This window comes from Molossus molossus, unplaced genomic scaffold (genome assembly GCF_014108415.1).
Source record: "Molossus molossus isolate mMolMol1 unplaced genomic scaffold, mMolMol1.p scaffold_m16_p_3, whole genome shotgun sequence".
NCBI classification, from domain to species: domain Eukaryota; kingdom Metazoa; phylum Chordata; class Mammalia; order Chiroptera; family Molossidae; genus Molossus; species Molossus molossus.
The window spans coordinates 89,699,172-89,722,410 of NW_023425366.1; the positions used below are offsets into that span (position 1 = coordinate 89,699,172).

The 23,239-nt window shown below is 43.0% G+C and overlaps 1 protein-coding gene across 1 annotated transcript in view; it reads left to right on the forward strand.

The window, feature by feature from the left end:
- SNX24 (sorting nexin 24) overlaps positions 1 to 23,239 on the forward strand; it is a 143,800-nt gene that overhangs the window by 115,705 nt on the left and 4,856 nt on the right. Inside the window, exons 4-6 of the mRNA XM_036280750.1 lie at positions 19,718 to 19,812; positions 21,133 to 21,165; positions 21,710 to 21,774. Coding sequence (XP_036136643.1) covers positions 19,718 to 19,812; positions 21,133 to 21,165; positions 21,710 to 21,774 — 193 coding nt within the window. The remainder of the gene's footprint in view (positions 1 to 19,717; positions 19,813 to 21,132; positions 21,166 to 21,709; positions 21,775 to 23,239) is intronic.

Sequence of the window (23,239 nt, forward strand, 5' to 3'; positions counted from 1 at the left end):
TGGCATCAGGTCTGTCAAACTCAAAAGAATAGAAAGGAAAAAAAAGAAGCCTTTCTCTTCCCTGCTCTCTGTGGGTGGGTGAGCAGAACAGGTCGGCAAAGTAGAGTCATGGCAGGGGCAGGCCCGGTGATATTGGCAATGCTCGTGGCTTGTTTCAAACAAGAGCTGTGTCCATGAGGACAAGCGGTCATCAGCGAACTGATGCTGTAGGAGAGAGCTTAGAACGCTTCGAAATCAAAACCAAGCTACCAACACGCCATTTGCATGCCAGTGTGTTGATTGTGAAAAAAATAAAATAAGAGCTGATTATTAAGATTAGGATTGATTGGCTCATTTAGATAGAGGTTATTATTGAAATCTACTTCAAATTTCTCATTTTTGACTTTTCCTAATTCAGGTAAAACATGTAATTTGGGCCCATTTAGTGTGTTTTTAGTAGATAAGTACCATATATACATGATGCACAGTTATGTGTACACAAGTGGCATGTTTAATTATTTTATTATGAAAAATAAAATTTCCCCCCATTCTCATGGCAATATCTGACACTAAGTATCAGCCATATTTAACAATCTTTTTATTGATCCAGGAAAAAATTGGTCAGCATCTTATAGTATGTATGTAGCCAAATCAGCTGACAATTAGACTCCTGAATGTGAGCTACAGGAGACTGAAAAAACAGAAAAGATACACAATGTTAATAGCTTTACTGAGGTGTAATCTACACACCAGAAAACACCCAGATTATAAGTGTGCAATTCAATAATTTTTAGTAAATTTATAGAGTCGTTTGACCATCAGCACAGCCCAGTTTTAGAACAATTTTTATCACTCCCCCAAAATTCCCTCATGCTCTCAGAATCTACTTTTTTGCCTGCACAGTCTGAGCCATTTTTATTATACATTTGAAAAGTAAAATACATGTTAACAATTGGTGGTGCCCACTTTCCTTATCCACTATTCTTCCAATCTCTTGCACTCCCAGGCAGTCACGAGAATGAGACAGAAGGTAGGAAGTGGGGGAAAGAATGGCAGAAAGAAAGTAATTTAACTCATTCTGTTTGTGCTTGAGTTACACATTCATTTTCCAGGGAAGAGAGGCTGGTAGATTATAGGTCCCGGCTGCCCAGTGGTAGTGAGTTCTGAGGGAAAGGGAAGGGAAATGTACATTCGTCGACGGTGGAATGGACCTGAAGGAGCTGCTGGGTCCTCCTGCACCGCACCTGCTCACCGGGTGGAGGACGCAGCCCCCTGTGTGCTGAGCAGCAGTTTAGCACATATTTGATTATATTCCATTTAGCATGTAAAATGTAGTATTTTGCAGCAAATTAAACTAAGTTATTATGTGTTACAAAAATTTAGAATTACAGGCAACTTAATTATGGGTCAAAAGAAGACCTATGAGTCATCTGAAATGGTGATAACAAAGCATTTCTCATGGAATGAAATTTTATAGTTATTAGAATATATGACATCCTGTCAACAAATGGGAAAGAGATGCCAATGTTTAGTAGATGTTTATTGAGCATCTACCATGGGAGCTGCCTGGCACAGGGCAAATTATTGACACATAATTCATACCTTTGAGGAATTTGGTTTCGCCACTCAGATATCTAAACAACGACAATGTTAATATGTGTGTGTGAAAGAAATGTGTACAGTAGTGCACAAATACTAAAGGCAGATCAATCCGGTTTGTTATTTGGGTGGTTTCAAGAAATTACTTGGCTTTCAGCAAAGCATTTTGGTTTAAAAAAAAAAAAAAAAAGCTGGCATCAGATTTAAACGTAAAAATAACAAAGGTTAAGTTCATCCGCAGGAGATCTTCTTGTATTACCTACAATGGATAATACATGAAGTATTGCCTAAGCATTAGATTCTTCAGTTTGGAAAAATATTAACTCTTTTTTAAAGCTATTTCAATAATAATAGTAGTAGTAGTGATAATAATAATAAAAGGTATCACTGGTTATTGATCTGCTTTTCCAAATAACATTATAAATATTTACATCCAAAACTCATCTATCGCCCTGACCGGTTTGGCTCAGTGGTTAGAGTGTCAGTCTGCGGACCAGAGGGTCTAGAGTTTGATTCCTAGTCAAGGGCATATACCTAGATTACAGGTTTGATCCCTGGCCCTGGTCAGGGTCATGCAAGAGGCAACCATTTGATGTGTGTCTCTCTCTCTAAAAAAAAAGAAAAAGAAAGAAAAGAAAAAAACAACCCATCTGTCAATTTCACTTAAAAATTGAGGAAAATTAGACCAAAAGAAGGTTCTATTTTCAAAAGATATATAACTATTTTAAAAAGAATAAGTTTTGAATTAGTCCCAAAGACAGAAATAAATGAAACTCATATCTATTCCTAATAAGAAGTTCAAGTGAGCTCTTTTGACATTATTCTTTCCCCTCCATTTACTTCTTTTTTCCTTAAATACAATATTACTTAAATTTTGCACATCCTTCTGACTTTTGCATAACTAAGGGCATCTTATATAGTTTCTCTTCTCTTTTATTCTTTGCCTGCCTTAAGGAAATTTAAAAATGTGATCTTTTTAAACATTTTTGAATATTTGGCTCTATCATATATCATATACATAAAATAACCACTTTTTAAAGATTCTGTTCACCTCAAGTCAAATCCATTTGAGTTGCTGATCAAGGAAGACTATAGGCCAAGACCAGGAATTTAGCTTAGAGTGTTAGCATGACTGCCCATTCAAACATCATCAAGATCCTTCAAACACAAGCAGCAAAGTAACGAGCAGTTATTTTAAAACTATGGTTGTATTGCTTCTATTTTTATTTAGAGTGAAGTTTATATATTTGAAAAGATGTACTTTGGGATAGGCTAAGGATTCATATAAATTCTGCAGCCATTCATCATATTAATAACAGAGGCCACTGAACAATCACCCAGGTCCTTTGGTTCGGTACAGCATTAGCATCTGTCTTTTCCAGAATAGCCCCTATTTGCATTCATTAGTGAAGAAATGGCTATCCTAGCGAAACTGGGTGTGGTGGGAGAGCGTTCAGACATCACTCTCTCTTCTGATGCCTGCTCCCCTCTTACATATGTGCCACCATTGCAGCAATCTGTTGAAATGAAAGTCTTCCCTGGAAAGGTAGACTTTTTCTTTAGATGATTATGCAATTAATTTTAAGCACTTAAACATTACAGCGTGTATTCTAAGAGTAGCTATTTAGTGGAGCTGGTGTATCTAAGCATACAGAAGCCCCTAAAAATGAGACTATTAACCCCCAGTGCACCGAGTTCCCTGACTGTCCTGGTTCTCCTGCTCAGGCTGGAAGTGGCCACCTGCTGTTTAATGTAATTAGTTTCAAAGGGAATGTCAGACCGGTCCTCAGGAGTTTACTCTGACCCAAAAACCCCCATAAGGAAGTATCAGTGAGACAAAACAAGAAACAGCTATCACAGTTGGGAGGCTTCTCTTCACCCTGTTACTCGTTATCTGGGGGCTTGTTTTAAGAGTTCTATTTGGTGTCTGGTTCAGTTGCTTTCTGGTTGCAACACTGTGCTTAAGGCAGGGGTGCTCTGGCAAGCTCTGTGTCCCTCTTCCCACCCTGAAGACGTGGTGGGCTGTGTTAAGGAAAAGAAAAGAAAAGAAAAAGAACATTTGAAATTTTAACAGTTGTTTTTAGCACTAATTATGATAAGAAGGTTTTAAAGACAAATTAAGCCTGTGAATTTCCAAACTGCATTTTTTCAATTAAAAAGTATACCGAATGAGGCCGTTTCTGATTTCCCTTCGTACCTCCTCAGTAAGCTGTAGTAAAGGAGTCGAAAGGGGTCTCATGTGAGCAGCAGGGTCAGTCTGATGACTAATGGCAGCATCACTGTTCTGTTTGGTTTATTTGTCCCAAGACTTAGGTGAGCAGTCGCTTATCTGCCGGTAATTCACCATCAGGCACATCGCCTAGTCTCATGACCCTCTGTATCTGGTTCCCTCTGTCCTCCTCCTCCGTTGAGTGTTGCTTAAATCTTCAGCCGCACTCTGGATGTAGGGCTGGCAGGGGCGCTGTGGGCCCTCCTCCAGCCAGAGGGTAAAGGGGGAGCAGCTGACCCTTGAAGGACCAAAAGGCTATGAGAGAAGGAACCCCAAGGACCCTTCAGGAAGAGACTCAGCCAGGAAATAGTACAAGGCCTGGATGCTCAACTCGCCCATCCTAATGGGCAGACTGTCCACCTTGGAGGACCTGGGCTCGGTGTTACTAAGAAGGAAAGCAAGTCATTTCACGTCTCAGAATTACTTTTCTGGACCACAGAAGACTCTTGATCTTATTTCCCTCCGAGGTGATTGTGAGGATTAAGGGACCGGATATCTGTGAAGCCACGTAGCGAGCCATACGATATCATGGAGATATTAGAGATGACGGTTTTTCTTCGCAGACGCCTTGCTTAATTTCCTACCTGTCTATAAACCCTTGCTACAACATTCTGTAACACCCAGGCCTCCAGCTGCTTTTGGTCAAAAACTTGCTGCGTGGAACTCGTTACCTCCCAAAGCATAACATTCCATGGGAGACTTCAGTTCTAAAGTTTCTCTTTATATTAAACCAGACTTTCCCTTCTCAGTATTTACCTCTCCTGGTCCTGATTCTGCCTCTGGACCAACCCTGGTGCATCGAAAGCCCTGTGTTGGGTGCAGAGGTGAAGGGCGAATGAGGCGGCCACAGACCTGCCCTTGGAGCTGGATTTGAGTGGACAAAAGCCAAGCAGACATATCAAGGAAAGAACTGCTAATGCTGTAAAGGAAACAAAGGAGCTAGGAAAGGGTGGTCAGGGAGCGAAAGTGAGTGCTCGAGTTCGGGTAGTCAGGGTGACCCTGTGAGGTGGCATTTAGGCTGAGGCCTGAGGCCACGGAGGGAACCACGAGGGGAACCACGAGGGGCACGAGAAGGCTGTGGGGGGAGCTGGAGGCGTCAGCACCTGCGTGGCTCTAAGACCACGGCGGCTGCAGTTGTACGATGAGGGGAAGGGGGCTCCCCTGAAGCTGCCGACATGGCTGGATGTGGAAAGTGAGGGAAAGAAGCAGGGTGGACGGCGCTGTCGTTTGCTGGGATGAGGAAGGTAATGGAGTCAGGGAGGAGGGGTGGCGGTTTGGGGGGTGGGGTGGAGTGTTTGTTTCTGAAGGATAGACCAAGTTCCGCTTTGCACATTTTTTTTTTTTTTTTATCCTCACCCGAGGACATTTTTCCATTTTTTGTTCAGATAGAGCAGGAGGGAGAGAGAGGAAGAGAGAGAGAGAGAAACATCGACGTGAAGCGACACATCGAGTGGCTGCCACCCGTACGACCAACCAGGGCCGGGGACAAACTGCAACCGAGGTACATGCCCTTAGCGGGAACTGAACCCAGGTCTCTCTATACCGCAGGCCAACGCTCCAACCACTGAGCCAAACCGGCCAGGGCCGCTTTGCACATTTTAAATGGAAGATGTCTAAGGAATTCAAGTGGAGATGCTAAGAAGGTATTTAGTACCAGGTGAGAGGTGCAGCCTAGAGATGCGAATTTGCACCTCATCAGCATACAGATCTTAAAACCCATGGCAGTTGGGAGGCCCAGTGAGGGAGAGAGTATGGGCAGAGAAGAGGCTGCTGGCCAAGCCTGAAAAATCCCAGCATTTTGAGGTCCGTTGGAAAAGGAAGAGGCAACAAAGGAGAGTGAAAATGAGAGAGGAGGTGAAACGAAGAGTTGCGGAAACCAAGGAGAGTACTTCGGGAAGTGGGAGAGTGGTTGCTGGTTGGGTGCTGGCTGCCCAGCGTTGAGGAAGGTGAGGACAGACGCGTCGCTGGATTCAGCAGCACGGAAGAGATCCGGGTCTCCACCAGCGGCAGTGCCGGGAGCCAACGCTGGTTTGTAGAGGGTGGAGGGGTGGAGGAACTGGACAGAAGAAAGGAGAACAGCATGTGTACCATTCTCCTGAGAACTTTTGCTGGGAAAAGAAGCAGAGAATAAGTTGTATCCTCGGAGGGATTCTGTTTGTTTGCTTGTTTCATTTTGTTCTGTTGTTTTAAAATGAGATGCTAGAGTGTGTTTATATGCTACGAAGAATGATCCAGCAGAGATGATAGAAAAATGGATGGATGGACAGATGGGTGGATAGGATTAGATAGTAAATAGGCAGAGGAGAAAAGGGTTATAACTAAAGAAATATTTGAGAAATCGAGAGGTGGCCCAAGAGCCAGCGTGCAGCTCAAGGAAATGGCCTCTGACAGAAGGAGGGGCACTTACCCCAAATTAGCAGAGGAAGGAAGAGAAGTTGACGGAGAAAATGTGGAGAGAGCAGGCAGGGTGAGCATGAAGGACGCCAAGCCAGGTGGCTTCTGTATCCCCACTGAAGTGTTAGAAGTGGCCATCAGCTGAAAGGGAGATTCAGAGAAAGAGGCAACGGTGTGAAATGGGTTCCTTTAGAACAGTGATTCTCAAAGTGGGGTTCCTGGACCGACAGCATCAGCATCACCTGGGAACTTGGGAACTTTTTCGAAACGTGGACTCTGAGGCCCCACCAGAGTTTCTGCCGGATCAGAAACTGGAGGTGGGACCCAGCAATCTGTGTTGTAGGCCGTGCAGGTGATTCTGATGCTGGCTGCAGTTTGAGAACCACTGTTCTAGGGAAAAGTAGCAAAACAATATTTTGTGGATAAGAGCTTGAATTTAAAGTGATACTGGTTTGTTTGTATTGTGTGGTTTTCTCACCGTGTTTATTGCGTGAAGCATGGGTAAGAGGTGCTAGGATTCATTCAGAACTGGGGTGTCCTGGTACAGCAGCAGGAAGGGGGTGGATGGGGTCAGAGGCATTTCAGGGAGCTGATTAAGATGGTAGATCAGGGAATCCTAAGCTGGACAAGGAGGCAGACAAGTCAGAGGGGCCTGACGGAAATGGGAACGTTCCAGATCAATGGATTGGAGGTCTCACTGACAGTGGAGAGCAACACCATTGCGAGGAAGAGCTCCATATAGCAGAGCGAGGTCATGTCTGAGCTTACTGGCCCACGGAGATAGCGCCTTGAAGATCTGACTAAATAAGTTCTGTGCAAAAATCCAATAGAACAAATACTTTGGCCTGGGTGTACGCGTCAGTGCATGCATTAGGAGGCCAGGAAGTTACAACATAGTTGGATTATGTGCAAAACAGGCTTTTTATAAAAAGTTAATAATGACATATATAAAAACATATAAGAAAATGTTTCCTTTCATTAAATGGGCCATTTAAATTATTCAGCTCCTGTAATAGGTTATTTTTGTTCATCTTATATTACCACCACCACTAAGAAGAAGAAGAAATAATCATAGTTACTAGTGTACCAGGCCCTTGTAGCAGTTTCTTCATGGGCATGAATCTTCTTTCATCAAAACTACAACCTCTGTTATATACCCTATGGTGTTATTGACCCTATGGAAGAAGCACAGAGGACCTGAGAACCTTGCCTAAGATTGTCCGCTGAACACAGCAGATTGATTTGAAACAATTTAAGGAAATAAATGAAAGTGCATACAGTTCTTATAAACTGAAACCACCTACCTCCCCGGCTCCTTTCTGGGGCATGGTTGGCACAGGCTGGGGGTGAGGGTGGTTGTGTAGATCACTGCCCGGGATGGTTGGTCTGGTCCACTGGAGGGTTAGTGTAGTGGCCTGACCAGCGGCTGGGGTCGTTGTGCATCGGGCCCTGCGCTGTGTTCGGCCATCCCTCTGTGCTCCCTGTGCCCCCGCCGAGCGAGTCTGCCCTCAGCTGCGTGTGTACCAGAGACCGCCACAAGCAGAGAGCAGAGGTGACCCCACGTATGTCGTCTTCAGAACCAGAGTCCACGTCTTACAGCTTTTCATTATTTATTTAACTTTTTAGTAAATAGTGTTTTCTCCCTCAGACTTAGGTAAGTTCTTGAAAATATAAAACTTCTGCTTGAAGATGTATATAGTCATTTTAACTTGCTAGAGTATGAGTGTAAATGTTTGTGACCTCCCTGTAATTGCTCTTAATCGAGAGCTGTTAAAAGATCATAAAATGTGTGATTAAAAGGACCTGATAAAGTAGAATTGTATTTTCTTCCACCAGCCAATGCTCAGTTATTTCCTCTGGCCCATTCTTCAGTGATTGGGCATCCTTTGTAAAATAAGTTTAATTGAAATGCTTCCCATTTCCATGGGGATACTGTCTATGATTTGTTTAATAGACCCAATTTGATAGGATATTTTTCTGGATGATCAGCTTACGTTTTTCTTTGTTTAGTCGCATCTCATTACCCTACGCTTGATTTCTTTACTGTTCCATAATATGTGTTCTTGGCACCTGCTCTGTTAGGCAGATAAGCATTTCCCATATTGGTCCTTTTCTTGCTTTTTATAGATAGTGGAATGTATGTGTGAACCTAATTGCTTTTTTATTTTTCATAGGCTATTCTTTATGCTGTGGATTTTTTTTAAGCAGTAAATTAAAAATAGACTACCAGAGTTGGTTATATTTTCCTTTGTTCCTTCCCTCCTTTCCTTCCCTCCTTCCCTCCCTCCCTCCCGCCTTCCTGCCTTCCTTTGAAAAGTATTCTACCCAGCAGTAAAAGTGAAGTGCTTCACTTTTAGGACGCTTTTTGGATCTTCCCACCCAGTGACTTCTACTGACTTCTGAGTGGCCAGATCTGTGTCACATGGCAAGGGCATCCAGGAAAAGCTGGGGAGGGGGGTTCATTATTGTCATTGCTTTTTGTTATTGTTGTTTGCTTCTTTTTCTTTAGCTTGGCAACTTGCCTCCTCTCCCCCCACCCCAGCAAAATCGGTGTTCCATTAATAAGAAGGGAAGAATGGATGAATGGATCTTGGGCAGGCAGCTGACAGTACCATAGCCTCTGGTGGCCAAAGACAGGGAGAGAGTTCAGGTGTTTCTGCTTACGTGGAGTAGCTTTCTATGCCTCCCAGGGATACATTGGAGTCTATCAGAAAAAGGCTGATATTCTCTGGAAAACCCCAAGAAAGGGTCCATGTTCATTGTTGAGTGTAATTCCCTGAATAAACATCTATAATTTAACTCCAAGATATGGGAGGATTTATTTTGATATCAGATTTGGGAGAAGGGCTGGAGGATGTGTGTTCTTTCTTCTGTGGGCTCAGAGAACAGTGTCCTGCTCGGACTTAGTGCCCATGAGCAGCCATGTGCAGTTGGCCTCCCTTCTCACCTTTCTTGCTGTTGTGTTCTGTCTCCCTTAGTCCAGTCCCACCGGGCTATTACCCACCTGTGAACACTTTCGCTGACTGCGTTTCTTGTTGCAGCCAAGAGGTCAAGGGCCTCTTCCCCCTCTTTCTTTATTATTTCCTATTATTTCCTACATCGATTTGGTTATTTGCTTTTATCCTCACCCGAGGACATTTTTGCATTTATCTTCAGATAGAGCAGGAGGGAGAAAGAGGGGAAGAGAGAGAGAGAGAAACATCGATGTGAGAGAGACACGTGGACTGGTCGCCATCCACACAACCCCAACCAGGGCCGGGGACAAACTGAAACCGAGTTACATGACCTTAGCGGGAACCGAACCCGGGACTCTCGGGTCCACGGGCCGACGCTCCAACCTCTGAGCCAAACCAGCCAGGGCCATCGATTTGTTTTTTAATTGGAGATCTATGAACCATCTCTACTAAGGGCCACTTTTTATTCTTTATATCATTCCACTAAGGAGTTGCTTTTGCATCTTGAAAGAAGTCTCTGTCTCACTCTCCCGCCGGTTCCTGCTAGGTGTTGCCACTGAGTACCATGCACTAGGAGCTTTCTAATCCAGAGCTTTTAATTCATGTAAATCATTAATTGCATAACAGTAGTATTTAAAGAGGAGACTTGATGTAGTGGTGTTTATAGTGGGACAAATATAAAATGGTGTTGAAAGTCTTCATTAGATAAAAAAAAAAAAAAGATATTTGCCCAGCACACCGTGTCTTAACTATAGTGAGTAACAGTGTGTGCACCGAGCAAGGTCTCATCCGTCTAAACTATGCCACAGGAAACCCAGCTGTGCTGGAGCTGGGTCAGAGTGCGCAGTATGTAAAGAAAGGGAATGCTAAATAAATCAGGGAAATAAGCTGGGTAGTTGGGGGAATGTGTAAGGGATTTGAGAGAGCAGATTGTTTTCAAGCACTTCAAGCACTTGGAAGCATCACTTCATCAGCGGGCACAGGCTGTGCTGATGTAAATCTGGGTGGAAACAGGCTTCTGAGGCTCTCTCTGGACATCGTACCAGCCGAGTTCTGATGATGATTTCTTCTTTAAAGTAAGAAAGAAGCACTTCTGTAAGCATATTTTATCAATTATTCATATTTAATGTAGTGTTTTACCCCATTGTTTGAATTACTAAATCAGTTTTGGTTTGCTTTGTAATACAGTTTTATTTAAATGTGTTAGTCCCCTGATCTTCATTTTGACTTACAGGTAAGTAGCTAGTTTCTAATTGCTTTTAGAATTTGTTTTTGTGCCCTGGCCGGTTTGGCTCAGTGGTTAGAGCGTCAGCCTGCGGTCCAGAGAGACCCGGGTTCCTTTCCTGCTAAGGGCGCGTACCTCGGTTGCAGTTTGTCCCCGGCCCTGGTTGGTCGTGCGGGTGGCAGCCACTCGATGTGTCTCTTTCATGTTGATGTTTCTCTCTCTCTCTCTCTCCCTCCCATTCTACCTGAACAAAAAATGGAAAAATGTCCTCGGGTGAGGATAAAAAAAAGATTTTGTTTTTGTTTTGTTTTTTCTTATTGGATCATCAAGAAAATAAACTCTGATGCTACCTATCATTTGACTCACATTGTTATTCAATATACAGTTAGGTCATGTAAATGAATCGAAGTGTATAAAATATGGTTTTAAACTTTTTTACCCAGTCAAAAGAGAATTGAGTTGGTCAGAGATTGTCAGGTAGGTTTTGAAAGGTTAGAAGGCCATTCCATTTTGGATTTTACTCTTGTTTTGTTTACATTTTTTAAAATGTAGGATAGAGGTTAATGGAATGTCTTGCCTTTCTTCTCCTGGGAGTCTTTATTTAGTTGTAAGAATTAGATTAGATGTTAAGATAAATTTAAAATTCAAGAAAAATCAGTAATGTATTTTAAGGGAATCCGTTTCAGTGGCTCCCTTAAATTTATCTATGGGATAAATTAAATTTATAAATACAACAGAAACATATATATACATATATATGTATATGTGTGTGTGTGTGTGTATTTATATATATATGGAAAAGATAAAGGAGTCTATGAAATAGTGACTCAGTGAATTGCTGACATCATTTGATCAGTAGTGTTGGAACTAGCGAGACCTGGTTTCTGATCTTGACTGTCCCTCACCCCTGAGAAACCTTACACAGGAGACTTAGCCATTCTGAGCCCCAATTTCCTCATCTATAGAATTTGGATAGTGTCTCACAGTATTATGAAAATTAAATAAGATAAAGAACCTGGCACAAAGTAGGCATTGAATAAATATTATTGTTATAAACCAGATGAAATTTGCCATGTTTGGTAGGTTAAAATTGATGAAAGTCAATATAACTCAACCCAGTATTCATCACATCACATAAAATGATTCCGTAATTTTGCCAAAAAAGCTAACTTAGCCCAGCCTGAGGGTTTAGAGGAAGTTTCCTAAGGGAGGTAACCCTGGAGCTGAGACTTGACAGACAGACAGGAACTGGCTGCTTGGAAAGAGGTAAGAAGGCCATTTCCAATGAAAGACTTACACCCTCAGAAAAAGAAGAAACTAGACCAAGGTGGTCTATTTCAGTGGTGCTATTTGGACAGATGGGGCTGTTCTGGCTGTTACAGGCTCTTTATTGCACTGTAGTCAGAGGCATAGTCTACTGGCCTGGGACTTGATATCCTTATGAAAAAATGTTTGTGCATAACACTCCAATATATGCACAATTAATAAGAGATTATATGCATGTACTACTGAACATCCGTACATTAAAAATTAGAAAAGGTAGATTTTTACATTTTTTAATCTAAAATGAGTAGACATGCTAATATTTGTTTTCCTGAATCACAATCAGTGGACTTGCTTAACTCCCCAGGTGTCTGCAGCCCACTTTGGAGACCACTGGCATAGGAGAAATACACTGAGCGTGGGCAAAGGTGCTCCTAATGCTTCTCATCCATATTTTGTGAGAGTTTAAGGATTTTATTCTCAGTATCTACATGGTTTCAGAATCCCCAATCTAAAAAGTTAATGTAATCGGTGGCTCAACACTGATTATATCCCTAGGATCCCAGTCAGGGAGCTGATTCCTAGGAGCAGAAGCAAAACCATTCAGGTGAGACATATCTGGGACCTGGCCTGGCCTATCCCACAGCTATCGTCAGGCTAATGATGAGCTCATGGGTCAAAACTACAAAACACAGAAGAAAATAAACATCTATGAGGGAGAGTCAACAGTCACAAAACAGCAAGATTAAATCCCAGGAACAACTTAATAGAAACCCAGCATAAAAACGTCTAAAATAATTGAAGGCGTAAGAAAAGATCAAGCATCTAAGAAAAAAAAAAAGACCAGGCAGATTTGAAAAGGAACCAAAAATGAAAATGTCATTAGCATGAACTCAGTGACTTGACAAAGAAGCAGTTTGGAGCCAGCCACGAGGGTCTGATGCATGGCCCCTGAATCTGAGGAACACTTCTGTGCCAGGTGTAGTCAAAACATAAGTGTGGACCTAGATACCCCAATTAACACCCTGGGTAACACCACTCGATGGCCTCTACATCCACAGTGGAGGAAGCAAAATCCTTCTCAGGACCCAGAAGCCCCGCCCAGCCTGTCCAGCTCAGGTTCTCCCGTTTACGTGCCCAGCTGCGTTTTCGCAGGCACAGCGTGCTGGCTGCCTTGCTGTTTCCCCGGCACCACGCTTCCACCCTCCACAGGCCTTTGACCGCGCTGTGCTGTGTGTCTGAAACATCCCACTCCTTTTACCCGGTTAGCGCATCGGCTCCCAGCCGTAGGAGCACCTTCCCAGGGGAGCTTTCCTTCACCCCACAGGTAATACGTGTGCGTGCTCCTAAGGCTGTCACAGGAGCTACTTCCCTTACGGCACTTGATTCCATTCATTACTGTGAATATTCTAACACTCTCGTCTGCCCGACTAGACTGCAAGTCCTGGTTGGGCAGGACCGGGATGGTTTGGCTAACCATTGTGCCAGTGGTTGTACTTAGTAGGCATGAAAGAAATATTTTTATACGATTAAATATTCCAGAACACAAATTTTGATACCCCAATAGCTCAAAAGATGGTCGGTTTTCCACTTTCTATTGTTCCCTGGCTAGTTTTCTCTTTTTAGCCATATGATCACAAATGCTGTTTCTTCTTTCATATTGTTCTGAAGCCAAATTACATGATTTCTTTTCACAGATTCTCAACCATTTCAAATAGGCCCTTGTCAGCATTCAGCTTTTAGTGGAGGTCCTCAGGTGTCGTGCACGACAGTCTGTAAAGGTCTGTGAAGCCACAGCAGATGTCTTTGAACTCGATGAGTAGTGCCGTTTTCCAGGCACGAGCAGACACAGCTTGGGAGCCGTGTCCCAGCAGAAAGAAGGGCGTGCGGTGCAGCGGGCTCTTCGGACGCCCATCTGATTGTCAGGTTTCAGGAGGTCACGAGCCTTCTCAGATCTGTTTCCTGGCTGGCTTTTTAAACGTGTTCCTTTGATCACCTTCCTGAGGCTCATTCTGTGAAATTGTGAGCCAGCGCTGGGGAGTGGTAAGTGAGGATAGGACAGCAAAGCCTTGTGCGCCGGTAGGTTTTGGTCCCGGAGGACAGTGACCCCGCCGCCACTTACTGCAGTGGGAAGGTATTGATTTCTCCCTCCGTGTTCCTAGCTGCACCTCTGAAGTAGGTGTGTTATGAAGCATCTTTCCCGGGGAGGCGAGGAAAAACTGTCGCGAACTTGGTCACCCCAGCCATCGGACATTTCAAACCAAACTAGACGGCCCAGGAAAAGGGCCTTCAGGACTCCTGGAAGCCTCCCGACTTGGTTTAGTCCCCTGGCTCTGGCGACAGAAAGGTTCCCTGCAGTCTGTATAACAAACCTTGATAGACAAGGGGAAGAAGTCTGGGGTGTTGTGTGTGTGTTTTTTTTTTAAATCTTTTGAAGAATGAAAGGAGCAAATCAGTGAAAACAGTGCAGATTTGTGCAGCGACCTCGGAGGGTTAGCAAAGTGGTCCTGTCCAAGTTTTCAACGCGATGTTCTGTTCCTGTTATAATTGGCTGCCGGGTGGGTTCGGGCCTAACTAGAATGCCAGTGTTCGATTTCCCCGTGTCCTCGGCGGAGATGTGTCACCGTGTATGCTCGCCTTAGTGACAATTTTCTAAAATGGAAACTCGTGGGAAATCATTACGGTGTTTATATGTCTCCCTTGTCGGGCAGCATTGTCCTGTGATATTTTCCCAGTGTTTTCCGCTGCATGATGGCACCTCGCGAAGGTTAAGGCAGAACAAGTCCCTCTGTAATTTTGTGACCGCGTTTCATTTCCCAAAGAAGAAAGGATAACTGACAATTAAGTATTTGGGATGTCACAGAAAGAACATGTGCAACGAATCAATGGCATCCTTGGGGAACATGATTTTATAAAGCTGATAAGGTAGAAAAATCGGGATTTTGTGATTTGTGTTCCATGATGATAATTGCACCTTTTCAATAAAAAAGACATTTCTCCTGGAGTAAACATTGAGCTTGCAAGGGGAGCTGGTAGCAATGCTGTTGTTTTTCTGCCCCATTCTGACAAATTTTTTTTTTTTTGTAAATGTCTTTGTAGAGCATGAGATTCACCCTCCCCCACCCCCATTCTTCTAGAGTGATATTTCTGAAGGAATATCTGGTTTATTTTAAGGAAAGTCATGTATTCTTTTGAAAATAAGTAACATTATGTAAAGAATAATTTTTTTTTTTTTTTTTGCTTTTACCAGATACACTCAATTACCGAGTTTTAATATTTATCAGAGTTGGTTATAGTAGTAGCAAAGTCTGTTACATAGTATATCACACACTTGTTACAGGTCTTTGCTTTAACCCCATTTCATATGTGCCTCTTAATAATAACCCGATTTTCAGTCTGCATACTTCCTAAGTGATAAACGGGACAGGAATTTCTTCGGGGAGTTTTTCTGTTAATTCTATAGCGCCTGCAGTCTGCCTGTGTCCGAAAGAACAACTGAAAACATTCAGAGCCCAGTACATTTAGAAGCTCTAGCAACCCTGCCCTTCCCAGACACTTGCCTCTTTTGCCAGCTTTATGGCACAGGCTTCAGTTAGAGACGGCTCCTCCCCTGGTGGTTTGGGCAGCACTTTCTTCTGGTTCCAGCAGCTTTAAAAACCATCACCCTCCTTAACAGAACAGTTAGTTAACATAATGACCACCTAGCTCCTTGGCCCTCCCCTGCGTCGGTCCCTGCGTGGCACCACCTGCTGGGCGGCCTTGTGCTCTGGAAGGAGGCAGCACTGCTACAGCGGATGAGAGGACCGCTCAGCTCCCTCGCACGCTGTGGAAGCCGCCGTCCTTGCCGACCAACAGCACTTGTACAGAAACAGCGCATCTTCCTCCTGCATCTGGGTGATTAACTCTGCCCCGTACAGTATTGGACTCAACACGTATACCTGCACGTTTTAGTTTCACGGGATATGTTTCCAGCTTTTTCTCCAGCTTGTCACATTCGTTTTGAGTTGTGCTGTTTCACTGCATAAATTAGGTGCCCAGCCATGCCTCCCAGCGTGCCTGCTGCGTCACAGCTCTGCCATCAGTTATTAGTTCCACAGTTGGGTAGCCCTGGCGTTGGGACCCATCACTGCCCAGCAGTCCAAAATGCTTCTCTCGTAACGGGTAGCACACTAGCGCCTCATCACCTGAGCTCTGACTCAGCAGTAACAGAGTTGAAAGCACATTTTCTTCATGTTTTGCTAACTTGGGGAACCCTCCGCACCACAGATTGTTGAAGTCTAGAGTTACATATGGAAGACTCAGAACCCATGAACATGAGCTACTTTCTGATTCGGTGCAGCAGTAGATACTGGTCTATCAGAACGAATCCTTCACCGGGGTAACCTCACTGACAGACGAATATGGTCAACCGCAGCTCCGAGCTGAAAGCGCTAATGAGTTCTAACGTGGGCAGCACACACTGCAGTGGGTTCGAATTGACAAAGGAGGAGGACACGCGGAGGCAGCGCTGGCCCGCACACCAGGCCCAGCAACGCTGCGGCTCCGGACCAGAGGGAAGGTGTGCCCAGCCGCACTCCTGCTGCGTGGGGGCCGAAAGCAGGTGTCCTCGGCTGGGCTCTCGGGCCTGTGACTCCTCTGCCACTGTCAGCACAGTTATATATGTACATGTACATTCCAGCCAGCAAGGTTCTCAGCTTTCTTCCCATCTTCAAGGGGATCCATGAATCATTGAGGGCCAAGAAGCTCTGTTTGCTAGATGGACAATGATCCAGAACTGATAAAATAGGTTGATGGCATTTGAGACAACAAAAAAATTCAAGGGAACCAGAATTAACATTTATTGAATGTGAATTGTGTGCCGGAGACTTGGAGACATCATCCAGTACTCCCAATAACCTCTCCAGTGGAAGAGGCATTCGAACCCGGGTCTTGCTCTCAAGCCACCTGATTCCTGCTGCACCACATGCCTCTCTGAAGAGTGACAGTGACTAGCCGAAGGTTGATCACAAATAAAGAGAAGCAAGCTAAAACATGGGGAAATGTGATTTTATAGTCAAAATCATATTTTTTTTTCAAATTAAGAGCTTGTCTATTGAATAAAGTTGAGTGATTTAGACCAAACTGAGGTCCCAAGCAGGTGGGGTGGCCCCAGGGTGCAGCTTCTAGTAGGAATGGTTCTTCTTGAGAGAAGGCTTTGAAGAAACAAGATGTAAATGAACAGTCGTGAGCCCTCCTTCGTTGTTGGGCTCTCGAGGAATGAGATCATATGTGTACGGACCAAAAGATTTGGTTGAACTAATTCAGTTTCTCTTTTGCATCTCTCTACTAATTCATGACAGTCATTCACTAATACATATCATATTGAATTAGGTACATTCTACTATATTATACTCTATCTCCAGTTGTATTAATTATTTTCTTACAAATCTTCTTAGCAGAATGTGAGAAATACTCCATGTAACTGAATGCTTAACCCCTTAATGCCTCTTTGCTGATAACTGTAAATCCTGAAATCCATATTGATCATTGCTTTGTGGAAAATATTATGTGAGCATATTCAGTGGGCATTCCGCAAAAGTACTCACAGATTTCTGGGGTTTTCTATATTCCTTCTCTTTGACCAGTATATCCTCTCTAAAACAACACCATCATCTATTTGGAATACTCTGTTTGGGGAGGCTGAGCAGGATTAATTCCCATCCTGGTGTTGCAGTGTAAACAGCTTTTTGCCTGTCTTTTGTCATTAATGATCATGCTGGAGATGTAGCCAGTGCATTGTAAGCCAATCTGTCAAGGCAAATAAACAATTCACCTTGTTAAAATTCCCTAAATCTTGCATTAATAAAACCAAAGTAACCCCCTGAACACTCAAGAGATGTCTTCCTTCATGCTGCTGTGATGGATGACATGTCTAAAGATCCTGGAAATTAAGTAGTTCAGGTCATTAAAAGTGTCCCACACTTGTTATTGATTTAATTTATTTTAAAAGGTGGGGGTGGAGATAAGAATGTCACCCCCCATTTTTTTAATCTGAAAGCTACCGCTTATACACATAATTAAAACTATTGCTTGGGTTGTGTTTGTTACAACATTAAGCTTTATTATTCAAATACGTATTATGTTAGTCTCTTAATCTGGTGTGTAGAAACAAGTAGATAATCATTGCAACTTGTGTTATGGCAAAAATTCCGTGGGGCTGCATGTGTATGATGATTCTGAGAACCTAAAGTTCTGGGTACTGAAATAATGACCTTCTAGGCACCCCCAAAATTTCCTCAGGTAGATAAAAATTCAGATGAAGGGCAAATGATTTGAAGGAAATGAAGTGAAATAGTAATGAAAGTATGCCTCTGGAATATTTTTTGTTTTATGAATTTGTCATTTTTCTACTTGTATAATCAAGGAAAGAATAAACATTTTAGGTAGATGGAAGGATGGGTGGATGGATGGATGGAAGGATGGGATAACATTTAGAGAGTGGTGGAGTTTTCCATTTCATGTCACTACATTCTAGGGCAAGTGTACGTTGTGTATGTTTTGTTTACTTGTTTATCACTAGTTTTCCCCACCAGCCCACATTCTACTGGACCATTGTATTCACTGCCATACCCCAGTGCCTAACATAATAGATGCTATTTATTTGTTGAATAGATAAAGTATAACCCCCAAGTACTTTTCCTTATTTCTCATGTTTATTCTTTAAGCTCCAGTGGGTACAGTTGGTTGTGGGAGGAGCAGTAGCAGCCCCAAACAGGACTGGCTCTCGAGATGAGCCCTCTCCAGGGACCCACCAGCAGGACGGTTGAGCACTAGTATGGTCCAGAGGTCAGCCTGCTAGGACTGGCGACCTGTGTGGTCCTCACTCCATTTTTATGTCCTGAACTGGGTCACAGTATTCCAAAACCCTGTAAGAAATGGAGCAGCTCAGTGTGTAAACTATGGCTAAAAACAGTACATCATATAGAATTGTGCATATACAGGATACTCAGAATTCGAACTTACCTTTGTCATCTGTTACATACCTTGTGCATCACCTTGCAGAGCTGCACCTGATCAGCTGTGGGAATGTATTTCACCATTATTCTCATTGTTCTGTAAACAAAGTGTGCTTACTAGGGGGGAAACAGCCATCATAAATTATGAAAATGACCTCTGAAACTAGTTATATTAATTTCAGAGATTACTTTTGTTCTCCGATGTTTTTTCCCATGGTCTTTGCAAAAAAGGAGAGAGGGAGGGGCAAATGTGCAGTCAGTTTGCACACGCTGGCCGACTCTCAAAAATAGATGTGTATGAAAATGCACTCTGTAGTTCTCCATTAAATTTCTCTTTGAAATTGCATGACTTGGATACCCGAGAACTGACATGGTTATGCCATTATGCCAGCTCTTTAGCAGAGCCCTACAAATGGAACAACTCTATAGATTTTTTTTCAGCCTATAAGCTGATTTACACTGAGTGGTAAAGTTGTTACTGACGCTTTAAGTGGAGCTGTCCAAATAGCAATAAATGTCAGTTGGTCCTGATGCTGAGACAGGTGATAGCTGAGATCTTGACTAAATCTTCCAGTTAAAAGAAGCCGTGCCTAGTATTTCCTAAATAGTAGTGGTCTCTTGTAGATCACACACACACACACACACCTTATCATTCAGTAAGGAAAAGTTGATGTACATATTGTGGCAGTATTGTTGATAGTCCCAGATTTCTGAAATGCTCACTCTGGATTCGAATCTCCATGAAGGCAGGAACTGTATCTACCTGGTGTCCCACATATATATCAGCATCTGAATAATAGATGCTCTCTAAATGCTGTTTGGGTGAAAGAATAGAAAAACAGGAGCATTTGCTAACACTTAATAGCACGTGTGTGGGCCTGAATTCTTGGCGGGTGAAATAGAGACCACACCTCATACTGATGGTGAGGAATGATGCTGGTAAAAAACTTTGATGGATGGTTATGACTTTTGAAATAGTTTCTTTTTGATTGATTGCCTAGCAAACTTTACTTTCTAAATCTGTTTTCTGCTTTCACAGGCTGTCATTTTAGAAAATGAAGAACTTCCCAAACTGTTTCTTGATTTCCTAAACATACGGCACTTGCCGTCTCTACCAAAGGCAGAGAGTTGTGGGTAAGCATTGCTGTTTACTTATTGGACATCTTCAATCACTTACTGGCCTAACAAATATCCCACAGTGGTGCCACAAGGGGCAGCCTGGCCACACCCATTCTTTGGCTGGAGACAGCACTCTCGCTCGCCCCCTGCTTGTAAGCGAAGGAATTTCTCCTGAGCCCTTAGCCTCATATTGCGGCCCAGTGACCAATAATACTCAGTAACTCAGGTTTAGATTTAAGGAAATGATTTTTAAAATTATGTTGTTGCATGGAGTGATGTTGCATGATGGAAATTATGAATCCAGATATCCTGCTTAGGGACCAGTAAGTTTATTTGTGCACACTTGAGCAAAGTCCCCTTGGCACGTGTGTTCATATAATCTTTAAGTTACAAATGACCTTAGAGATGACTTTACGCATCTCCCTTTATTTTAGAGTTGAGCAAACTGAGACACAGGGAGTAAGTGGCTTTCCCCAGATCTCTGTCCTGGTAGCTGGCAGATCCCAAGCCTGCCAACTCTCCTTCCCCACTCTCCTGCTACCTCTCCCTCCGGAGCTTCTGGGCCGGGCTGTAGACCCTGAGCCCATCTACCAAGGAACCAGGCATTTGCTATCATCGGCCATTGGGAAAGGTTCTTCTGAAGAATTACCTCGGAAATAAGCCAACTCGCCCAGCTCTGGGCACCTAACTTGTGTTGAGCTGGTCTCCGAAGGTCGTCAGCAACACCCCTGAAATATTAAATCCATTTACAAAGACATACACCATGTCCGACTCTGTGCACATCCCAGCGGGGAAGATGGCTTGATCCATTTTCTCACCGCCTGCACAGCTGCCTGAAGAACCCACGTTAACCACGAGTTGTCCGAGCTAACCGCACCCAGCGTCCTGCCCAGCCAGCCCTCTGCCGAGCGAGGGGCTGCAAATGCCTGTCCCAGCCCCTCACTGAGGGCCACTTTCCGCTCCATTATACACCCTGCTCCCCAAGTCCTCGGTGTTGTCAGTGCACCCTGTTCCGGGAGGGTGGGGTTCATATGCGGTTGTGTATTTTTAAGAAGAGATGTCCATTAAAATCTTTTCTCCATTATATAAGCCCCAAAGGAAAGCTATAGGATTTTTGAGTGGTTTCCGGGAAAAATGAAATTCAAGAAGATTGCAGTCTTAAGATTCCTCAGAATTAAGGCATCAGCCACACGGGCCTCTGTGAAAATACCTGACTCTCTTTTCAAAATATCTCCCAACTTAGAGCTTCAGGAATACTGACTGTGTTTTCCTTTGTTGGCATCAACACTGACCCAACTTATATGGTCTTTTTCTTTTAAAAAAATTTTTTTTTAGATCTTTTGAGGAGACAGAATCTGAAGAGTCCAGGTAAGTACTAATTGTCATCAATCAGGAGATACACAGTATAAATCAAAAAGAGGACTATGGTTTTGTTAAATGTTTCATTGCCACGGTATAAGTGTTTAAAGGCATAATTTTCTTGAAAACCTTTGTTAGGAAATTGGTTTTAAGATGATAAATACTTGATAGGAAATTATAAAAATAACCAGTTCTATCTGGGAGTGAAAGAATCAGAGCCCTACATTGTTTCATACAAATAATAATACTATTTTTATCAATAATCATGCTACACGAATAGGGAAAAAAAAAAAAAAAAAAACCCACACTTTTCAGCAATGATTTATTGTGCAGATTGTATATCTGCTTCAAATTCCACAGAGAAGTGTTGGGAAGAGGAGCGCCGTACTGGTCTGTTCCCTCGAGCTCTCTCGCTATTATTCACCCACATTGTTAGATACGTAAACCTTGAGATGTCCCTGCACAGCAGTTTGATCCCCTCAAAGCTAGTTTGTAGTGTTTTCTGTTTACCGTCGTCCCCTGATGCTGACATGCCTGTTCTTGACCTTTCCAGCAAACTGTCCCACCAGCCGGTGCTGCTGTTCCTCAGGGATCCATACGTCTTGCCTGCAGCCAGCGGTAATCAAACCTGTCATCTGCTAACAGCTCTTTACTGATCTGACCCTGCACCACACAAACCACGTTTTTAATACAGGTCTAACAGCCTGACGCTGGTCCAGGGCTTAATACTCTGCCAATAAACCAGTGTTCTTGGTGTGAGAGATAATTCAGAATTTTAATTGGGGCAGGACTTTCAGGAGGAAATATAATTTTTCTTTCTCTCTTACCAGGCTATTTTGAATTAAAGTGATAAGGGAGAAAGGTATTTATTGCCTTTAATTTTGTTTGGTGGTGTTATTTTGGCCTCTGGTTGTTTGTAGCCAGATGCTAGTGTTTGAATCCAAGGCTCTGGTCCTTTTTGAAAAATGCTTCTTCCCCAAAAGCTGTGTATGTACATTGGTGTGTATCTCCATTTCCATTTAGATTACAGCATCTCTGATGGTTGAATATATATATTTTTAAAAGCTGTATATTTGAATATAATGAATAATTCAGGTATAAATGTGATCAATACGTTAGCCTAAGTCCTTTCTTTGTGCCAAGAAATTTAAATTACTCAGTCCCTCTCAAAGCATTTTGTTTTGTGCCTCTTCATGATTACATTCTCAGACATTATCTCATTTAATTTCCTGAACAACCTTATGAAATGGGCCGGGCAGGTACCGTCATTGGTTAGAGAGAGGATTGGGGCAGGGAGGCACTGGCCTTGCTCAGTTTCACATGGCTGACGGGTGGACCCCTTGTTGCCTACATTCTCCTGTGTGCTTTACATGCAGTGAGTTTTCAGCCTTTGTCTCTGAGAGTCACTAACTAGCATAGCAACTAAACAGCAATAGATAAATTACCTTTTGAGACCATTCCTACATTCTGACAATAAAATCTTATCCCCAGCAAGAGAGAGGGGACTATTCTGTGTCGCAGGGGTGTGTGTACTGAGATCACCCACTTAGCTGTCATTGGAAGAAGGCTGGCCCGGATGCAGCTCTGCTCTGTTGAGGGGCCATTCCCAGCACCCTGAAAAGAGAGAGCTGCCTTTGCTATGTAAGAATATGGTCTCAAAGGAGTAATTGCCTTTCTTTAGCATTTGCTTTTCCTGTTTAACAAATATGCGTGTTATATCAGTGGATATTATGTTAACAAAATGTTATATTTAACAAATATCATGTAACTTCACCTAGATTAAATGGGCAATGTTTTATAAAGTATTCTTATTGTCTTTTAAAATGATTTCACAAGTACTTTTTCTGGGTATTGTTAATACCCAGATATTTCATGCATTTGACTGAAATTCCCATAGAAGTGTAGAAAGTGGAGTGATCACTGTGCCCTGGAATAGCCAGGATGTTTTATGGAAGAGAGAAGGTATTTTATGATCCTTATTCATCTGGCTTATTAAACACATGTGCTATGCACCTGGCTTGACAATGAAGAACAGGAGGAACTTTCTGGGAAAGGACATCAGAGGGCAAGTGTCTAGAGTTAG